The sequence below is a fragment of the Oncorhynchus keta genome, chromosome 17 (assembly GCF_023373465.1).
Source record: "Oncorhynchus keta strain PuntledgeMale-10-30-2019 chromosome 17, Oket_V2, whole genome shotgun sequence".
Taxonomy (NCBI): Eukaryota; Metazoa; Chordata; class Actinopteri; order Salmoniformes; family Salmonidae; genus Oncorhynchus; species Oncorhynchus keta.
In genome coordinates this window covers 24037754-24047068 of record NC_068437.1, presented here as the reverse complement: position 1 = coordinate 24047068, position 9315 = coordinate 24037754, and the positions used below count along the sequence as shown (strand labels likewise).

At 42.1% G+C, this 9315-nt stretch overlaps 2 protein-coding genes across 5 annotated transcripts in view; one reads left to right on the top strand and one right to left on the bottom strand.

The window, feature by feature from the left end:
- LOC118396666 (transmembrane protein 170A-like) overlaps positions 1–1230 on the bottom strand; it is an 8033-nt gene extending 6803 nt beyond the window's left edge. Inside the window, exon 1 of the mRNA XM_035790992.1 lies at positions 792–1230. Within this exon, the coding sequence (XP_035646885.1) occupies positions 792–906 (115 nt within the window). The 5' untranslated portion in view covers positions 907–1230. The remainder of the gene's footprint in view (positions 1–791) is intronic.
- A 77-nt stretch (positions 1231–1307) lies between these two features.
- LOC118396665 (craniofacial development protein 1-like) overlaps positions 1308–9315 on the top strand; it is a 51509-nt gene continuing 43501 nt past the window's right edge. The window contains exons 1-5 of one of the 4 annotated variants that reach the window (XM_052465726.1): positions 1308–1663; positions 1857–1989; positions 2170–2404; positions 2586–2710; positions 5696–5821. In XM_052465726.1, coding sequence (XP_052321686.1) covers positions 1597–1663; positions 1857–1989; positions 2170–2404; positions 2586–2710; positions 5696–5821 — 686 coding nt within the window. In that variant the 5' untranslated portion in view covers positions 1308–1596. The remainder of the gene's footprint in view (positions 1664–1856; positions 1990–2169; positions 2405–2585; positions 2711–5695; positions 5822–9315) is intronic. The other 3 variants (XM_052465727.1, XM_035790990.2, XM_035790989.2) reach the window with 3 other exon arrangements.

Genomic DNA, 9315 nt, shown 5'->3' with positions numbered 1-9315 from the left:
CCCCAAAATATTTAGATGCACTATTGTAAAGTGGCTGTTCCACTGGATGTCATAAGGTGAATGCACCAATTTGTAAGTCGCTCTGGATAAGAGCGTCTGCTAAATGACTTAAATGTAAATGTAAATGTAAGAAAGTAAGAGCTAAGATTGTCACGTATTATGTATTTTAAATTAGTGTTTTGCAATTATTAGTAATGTAAACGACACATTTCTGAAGTTTTATCTGTAAGCAAGAATAAATCAACTCAAACTCAGTGTTAGGGCAAAAACTAAACGTTCACCGAGTTTGGGAAATGCTGGGTTACACAGACATTACACACATACATGCCTGTTGTCTGACACGTGTTCTGAATTCAATACCACCTACCCAGTACCCATGTTTCACATTCATAATGTAAAACTGACCCCTACATAACGAAGCGAAATAATATAAACTGCCAAAGATTACACATTATATACACATCTCTCACACACAGTAGTCTGGAGAATAATATTTCTCACAAACACATGGAACTTTCTCTAAAAAAGACCACTGCATTGGTGACTAATATATGGATTAACGTTAGGGGCAATTTAAAGCTGTCCGCTTGTACGATAGCTAATATTGTTGTTATTGCCAGCTAACGTAGATTAGCTACTCAGTGTACGTTCACGTAAACTAACGTTAGCTATGTTAACTTAGATTGCTTACTAGTTAGCTACGTTAAATCGGTTAACGAAACATTCACTTTTGGTTTACAGCGAAAACTGTTAGGCTGGATACAACAGAGCGAGGCGAGATTGAATCTCACCTGAGAAGTCGCTAAGCGATGTGTCGTTGCCTCGATTGGTGCCATTTTTCCTTGGGACCAAATTCAAGCTAAGAATTTGCTGAACAAACCCAATCTCGTTATATCCGTTATGCATGTTTTATGCACATGAGACCACGAATATCCGAATAACACCATGAGAACATTAAAGTTGGATCTAGTAAGTCCACAAGGGTTGGGTTGGTTGATCTTCCTGAATATATCTGTTAGCTTGATGTCAACACGACTTGGTTTGACGTCACGCCGTTAACATACTCAAAGGGCTACAACAACGATTTCACAATCGTAATACGCTAGCTAGCATGTTGAACATAATTTACAAAGTGTATTGACATGTACAAATATAACAATGCAATCGATAAAGAAACCGGTATTTAATTTCCAACAACAAATATGCTATAAACCCGTCGTTCTTAACGATTTGTTGATCCTGTGGACTTGCCGTAGTAGAACAGGAAGTCCCCAGCTACCAGATAATTACTCACTGAGCTCCTCCCTGTAGCTAGTCACCAAAGCCACACGTTTTCATAGTGTAGAAACTTGTTTAGTATTTGTTCGTTAATTTAGTTGTAGGTATAATAAGCTATACAGCTAGAAACAGTTGATAGATTTCTCAGTTATTTTGAACCGCGTGATACTAGCTACAGCCAGGGTTTGTCAGACAACCGGTGCTTTGCCTTTGTAACTTGCTGACGTTACTGGAGACAGCTATCTAGCCAACTATCCATACATTCCTTGCTGTGTTTACTATTGGTAGAACGTGTAGGCTCTTTCTGGAGGGGAAATTATGAATTACTCAGATTATGATTCCGATGGCTATTCTTCAAATGCAGATCAAGACTATGTCCCATCTGGTAAGGTTACTTCCACAAGCAGATAGACATGCAATGCTAGAGTTGAATATATATTTTATTACACGTGACAGAAAATCATAACCACTCTATACAGTAGTTATGCACTGTAGGTGTCATATTCTTCATGTATGCTACTGTATTTGTCATTCAATTCAAATATTCTAATCATGGTTGTTGTGTGATTGAATGACAGATGACAACCTTAGTGAAGATGACATGAATGAATGTGTGAAAGAGGATGGTCTGGAAGGGGGTGACCAGCATGGCCAACAGTCTGATAATGTCACCAAGAAGAAAAAGAAGAAAGGCCAACACATTGGCATGAGGTGAGTGATTCAATACGTTTGTGTTTGGCTCCGTTTTTAGACCATTGGTGTGCAGTGATTGCTTTGTTTTGCTCAGTTTTTCTTGTAAAGTCCATGTTGTTAGTCTGCTGGAATTGGTGGATGACAATGTACTACTATATTTGTACATTATTTTCCTACTGCACTTGTCAATCCTCATAGGAAAAGAAAGAAAGGAGGACTGAAGTTAGAGGAGACACTGCATGATGGCAGTGTGGAGGATCAACAAGTAGAGCAGGGGGAGGAGAGAGAGTTTTCTACTCCCAGGCCCAAGAAGGAGGAGGATGAAGAGAAAAAGAAGAAGAAGGCAGATGATTTGTGGGCCAGTTTTCTGAGTGATGTTGGTCACAAATCCAAGCCACCTACCCCAGTGCCGAAGGCTACTACTAAACAGCAGGTATTGCACCAAATATAACACCTCCTGGCCTGTAGAGATACACCAGGCATATGATAGTTGGAACCTGGGTTCCTGTTACAGTTTGGTGGTTGTGCATGTTTTTTGCATTGGAATCAAGTTTTCAGTTTTTGGAACACTACTCTGATGTTTAACACCTGTTTTGTTTTATTATCTCCACCAGGCTGCACCCACAGACAGTCCGAAGAAGCCCATTTCGGCTCCATCAGAACCTCAACTACCAGAGCCTAAAGAGCCCTCTAAAGTCACCATCACTAAGGTGTTTGACTTTGCTGGGGAAGAGGTCTGGTAAGTTTAGACCATTGGTGGACAATCAATCAAATTGATTTATAAAGCCCTTCTTACATCAGCTGATGTCACAAAGTACTGTACAGAAACTCAGCCTAAAACCCTAAAGGCAAGCAATGCAGGTGTAGAAGCACGGTGGCTAGGAAAAACTCCCTAGAAAGGCCAAAACCTAGGAAGAAACCTAGAGAGGAACCAGGCTATGTGGGGTGGCCAGTCCTCTTCTGGCTGTGCCGGGTGGAGATTATAACAGAACATGTACAAGATGTTCAAATGTTGATAGATGACCAGCAGGGTCAAATAATAATAATCACAGTGGTTGTAGAGGGTGCAACAGGTCAGCACTTCAGGAGTAAATGTCAGTTGGCTTTTCATAGCCGGTCATTCTGAGTATCTCTACCGCACCTGCTGTCTCTAGAGAGTTGAAAACAGCAGGTCTGGGACAAAGTAGCACGTCCGGTGAAAAGGTCAGGGTTCCATAGCCGCAGGCAGAACAGTTGAAACTGGAGCAGCAGCACGACCAGGTGGACTGGGGACAGCAAGGAGTCATCAGGCCAGGAAGTCCTGAGGCATGGTCCTAGGGCTCAGGTCCTCCGAGAGGAGGGGGGGGGGAGAGCGAGAGAGCATACTTAAATTCACACAGGACACCAGATAAGACAGGAGAAATACTCCAGATATAACAGACTGACCCTAGCCCTCCAAGACATAAAATATTGCAGCATAAATACTGGAGGCTGAGACAGGAGGGGTCTATGCATATACTGGTAGATGTACAATCTGACCACCTGATGGCAGTGCAACCTAACAGTTGAAACCTTCACATTGTTCCTGAGAAAGTGTCTGAATTCCACAGCATACTGTAGCATTTTGATTTATGAGTTACAACACCAAATGTCAGTTTACAGGCCAAATAATGTGCTGGGAAAGGGTTTTTACTTAGTCGGGGTCTCACCAGTAGTATTATCTATATAATATGATGCACATTAAAGGACTTTGTTTATTTTCTCTGAAAGCCCTAATTATTGCAACATATGATTACCATTGTACACAGGCAGCTATAACCCAGACCCTAATGGATGCAATCCCCTTAAGGAATGTATTCCCAGAGGGATGTACTGGTTGACCTTAGTATTGGACTGTTTTCCTACACAGTGGTGTATTGGCACATCTTATCCCTGTCATTATGTTCTATTTGAGAAGAGAGTTAGGTCTATTATATCTGATGGAGTGCAGTGTCTGTTGAGGGATTCAGATGCTGTATCATCCACTACACTCAGGGTCGGCATTAGCCTTTTGGGGGCACTAATCGAGATTTGGTTGGGGGTCCCCCCACCCTCGAGGCAAAACATTTGTGGCCCCTCTCATGACGCAGAATAACTTTCCTTGCATTCTACACATTTTGCAATGGTGGAGAGAGAATTTAGCTATTTTTTATAACACATTTAATTCAATTCTATAATTTTGTCATTGGGCAGAGAGATATAATGTGCAGTTTTGCAGTTCATTTCCTGCAATTCTAAAATACAGGGTGGAAACTTGTGTTTTTGCATCTCCACGTTTTTACCAGCAAATTATCATCATCAATTGGGTAAACTGGTCTGTATCTAAACAATATGAGCATTTCATAAATGGTAAAATAGCTTGTGATGTGATTGCATTTTGGAAGCCCGCTCCCCCTGTTCCCCAAAGATGAATGGTTTTGACCATGCTCTCTCTACTGCTTTGATTAGTGTAGCTAGAAATCACAAGTGCCTGTTTTTTAATGAAAAGGTACCCGCAAAAGAAAATGTCACAAACTTGTTTATTTATTTTGTGATGTTACATTTGTTTTGGTGTTTTGTTTCATGTCTGATGCACTGATGGTGTTACATATAATTTGCGACATGCATCATGAGCAAAGTCATTGCCATTTCACTTTTTCTAGCTATGAGAACAATGGCATGAGCATGGACTTATTTGGCATTGCTGTAGCGCATCAAAATAGCCTGCAAGCAGCCTACCAAATTTTGCACCCTGTCATTACAATGTAGAAAAATGTATCTGTAGTCCAAATCGTTCATTGGTCAGGCTATCCATATTACCGGTGCTTCATCTTATTATTTTTATTTCTATGGCGGACTCGCAGCCGCAATTTATGGAACATGGCAAAACTTGAGATAACAATAGATGGCAAATTCAAAGATACTGATTTCCCCTATCCATCTGTGGCAGAGTTTTCCCTAAATGCTTATGACAAATCCAGCTCAAGAACCTGCTATTGCATAGCCAGCTGGCTAATATTTTGAATACGGTGTAGCAACAACAGATAACATTAGCATGCTAGCTAACTACACTGACAGCTGTCAGTGCCCTACTTGTTGTTATTTCTCCACTCCAAATGGAAATCACCACAACGTTCCCACCCCCTGCACCTGGTGTGTTTTACTATTCTTACTCACAATAGTAAGAACCCCAACATTATATATATTTTTTTGACCAGGCGCCCTAAGTGACCACATGGTTGTGTAGATGGGGTGCTAGAAGCGAGTGCAGGGTTTAAGGAGGAAAGGGAGAAGAAACAGAAGAGTGAGAGGCAGAGGCATAGCCTTGAATAAAAAATTACCACTTGGCAGGAGATGGAGGGAAAGTATTGTCAGATATTACAGAATGTTGATTCGTGTTTGTGTGGGAGGGGATTCTTGTACTACCAGTGAGGGACTCAACCAAAAGCATTGGCTTGTAAACAGTGACCAGCCTAAGGGGTTTATGAAACTTCAGCCTTGCCGTTTTTGGGAAAAACTGATGTTTTTATGTGTGTGTGTGAGAGAGAATTATAGAGAGGGTGGGAATTTGTTTAAATGCCAGCCAACCCATGGCTTCTTGTCTGTGTGTCCTTTTCTTGAGAAATGTACAGACTTAACGTAACTTGATGATATTTACTTATGTTCGTTAGACTGCCACTAATACAGTCCTGGGTTTAAGTATCTGTCTGTCTTTTTCCGTCTCCAGGGTATCCAAAGAGGTTGGTGCTGACTCCAAGGAGGCCAAGAGCTTTCTGAAGGCCAAGGAGGAGACACCATATGTACAGACTGTACCCAGAAGATTTGAGCCCCCCTCCCTTGCCCCTGGACCGAGGTACATCCCCACCTAGTCAAGTCACTACATCACCCAGACACCCACCTCTGTCTCTTAATATTTGACTTGTAGAGCAGTTAAATATCACTGTATTTCCTTAATTAGCACTTTCATTTGTATAGGAACAGAGGTATTTCCACTGCTTAAAGCTGGAACCCTTAATGGTGAAACAACCACGTCTGGTTGCGATATTACAATGAAGAAGTTACTGCAAATAACAAACATTGTTTTCCCCCTCGGACTTCATTGCGCGCGATAGAAGAGCACAATATGTATTGCCATTTTTTCTCTCTCAGCTCGGCAACAAAAATAATAGTAACGGTGGTGGGGTGGCCAGTGGCGCTGTTTCTCCCTACTGCAGATTCCATCGTTAAGTTACAGTAACGCTAACTGTATAACGTGGTGGCAATTGTGTTTCCACAGCCATGTTTGAATAGTCTGTGAAAGGCATGTGTATGTGTCTAGGACATGAGGGTATAATCCTTGCCGGTTTCACTCCATTGATTTCTGACAGCTCTTCCAGAAAGCCTTTGATCCTGTCATTCCGCTCTCTCTGCTACCGAGACACCAGGGAAGGGGATTATTGCTCACCTTTCACACTACTCTGATACAACTGGTTGTGTGTGAGTGAGAGGGAGAGTGTTAGAGTGCATTTTAGTCGTGATGGGGGATCGATATAGTTACATATCGCAATATTCTTTTGGACGATATTATATCAATACTTTGACTCCAAGGTGGAGAACAAGCTATAGGTACCTTTTTTTTATGGTATAGTTAGGAAGCCCTAGTCGGCTGTACCTGCGCCAAAACTCTGGTATTGTTCATCTTATAGCTTGGACTGCATCTTCTTTTTAAATAGTGAGCCAGCATATTTTCAGCACTTTCTGTTCCATGACTGGTGAAAACTCATTTCCTCATGCTCTCTTGTCTCTCTGCAGCAGACATATATAGTGAGCAATATGTTTGAACATCAAATCGCAATATAACCACAGTATCGAATCGCAAAACATATAATATCGTAAAAATCGCAATACATATCGTATCCTGATATTATCGTGAGGATCCCTGGCAATTCTCAACACTGCGTTTTAGTGTATGTGAAGTTGTGAATTCATGTTCCGTTCAAGCTTGCATGTTTGACTACAGTATTTCGGAGTAGTTGAACTTTGCACTGGATGTCAGGGGAAGGAGCTGTGAGTTTGAAGTGGATGTGTGTTGTAGCAGCAGGCGGTGCATCATGCATTGGTGCATCGTGCACTTTTGGCTGCTTGGATAGTGTCTGTGCGTGTGTTGTGTGTATGTTCTATTTGTGCATATTATTTTGTGTGTGTAATGTGGGTGTATCATTGTCTATCTATGACAGCTCCAGCTGCTCTACTCTCCCGCTCCCCTGCATGTCAATACTTCCCTCTGTTGCCATGGTGTTTAATTTGCCGAGCGCATCTTTCCTCTGAGGCAGTGGCTTGTGTCCAGACAGGAAGTGATATTTTCCTTACAGGATGTACAGTGTGTCCAGAACCATTTCCTGTTGTAGAGGATGGGCTTACCTACAGTACGACAACAGGAAGTAGCCGTCAGTCAGTCAGCAGCCCTCCCTCGTCATTCGTGTAGACCAGAAGTTAATTACCTTGCCTTAAAACCACATCACAACCTGCTGCATGGACAGGGCAAATGTTGTTTAATTTGGTTCTTATCAGCTCCTAAGGCTCTTTGGACGTTGAGCTAACGTTGCAGTTACGTAAGGGTGCCAAACGCTGTGCTGTTACAGAGGTCCCATGGTGCTCTCTCTTTCCCATGTTACACCCACTAGTTTCCCGCCTTAAACAAGAGGCAGAAAAGTGTTGACTGCATTTTTCCACCCTTTGTCACTCCATTATTTTCTCCATCTTCGGCTCTCCTGTCCTGTCTACTACACCCCATCTCACCACCTCTATCTCTCTCTCTGTCTCCTGAGTCCTGCGTGATTGGAGTTAAGCCCCTCTCTCTCTCTCTCTCTCTTGTATGATTTGAGGTGAGCATGGTAGTGGAAGGCCTGAGTCAGCAGGACAGGCCCCAGACATGTGATCTCCAGTTCAGCCTCTCTTAAATGAACACGTGCCTCCCTGCCATACTGTTCAGCTCTGTCTGTCTGAGCTCCTACTGCGCTGTAATGTGGCCCTGGCCTTCTGACTGCCATTACTGCGCACAAAAAACTGCTCTCTTGTCTGCTTTTTCATTCACTTTCTGTCTCCATCCTTTCTCACTTCTCTCAACCTCATCTCAATCTATTTTTCTCTCTTACTATCCCCACACCTTCCCTCCCTCTCTGTCTTTCTCTATCTACATTTTATATAATTCTTCCTTTATAGATCTCTTTCTGGGAGGCACTATCAAGATAACTGTATTGAGATATGAAATAAACACAATAAAGCAAAGATGGCTAAAAACAGAGCTCTGTGGTGCCTGTCGTTGCATAAGGCATCATAGTGGTGTACTCAGCTTTGGCGGTATCCAAATTGTAACACCTTCATGCCTTAATACCTTGTGCCTTACCAGGATATTTGGTAATGTCAGCACTGAACACAAGGGGTGCTATTTTCAAACCCACCTTAGCCTCTGTAATCCGATGGTTAGCAATGCTAACAAGTACATGTAAAATCCCAGAGAAAGTGCTAACTAAATACTAACGAGCGTATTGCAAACATTGTATACAGTCCCTTACCTGAACTATTTGCAGGACAGCTCATAAAGTTTTACAAGTAACAAAAAAAAGGCAACTCACATTTTGCTGCATACACACAACAAATATTTGGCAGCAAGGCTCTTGATCCAGGAGGCATTTGGAGGCTCCTCAGAGGAGGAAGGGGAGGGCCATCCTCAGTGAATTTCATATATTTTTTTTACATAGTGAAACATTAAGAAAGTTAGCCTTTCTAGATAAAACTACACTAAATATATTCACGTCACCAAATAATTGATTAAAATCACAGAAGCCTCAACAGCACAGTCTGGAGTTGCACCATTGTGTAGCCACCGGACAGCTAGTTTCTGTCCTCCTCTGGGTACATTGACTTCAATGCAAAACCTAGGAGGCTCATGGTTCTCACCCCCTTCCATAGACTTACACAGTAATCATTACAACTTCCGGAGGATGTCCTTCAACCTATCAGTGCTCTTGCAGCATGAACTGACATGTTGTCCATGCAATCAAAGGATCAGAGAATGAATCTAGTACTGAACGCATAATCTACAGCTAGCTAGCACCGCAGTGCATAAAATGTTGTGAGTAGTTGACTCAGCGAGAGAGCGAGCTATATATATATATATATTTTTTTCCTCCACTTGTTTAGCTAGCGAATGCAAACACCCAGCTCAAACAGACAGAGCTCAAACAGACAGAGGCTATGTTAGCTAGCTGGCTGTGGCTATTCAACACTGGAACTCTTCCAAGTCAAGGTAAACTTTTGGTTTTATTAATTTATTGCCACCGGGGCCAGCTGGTGTAACTGCTAAAC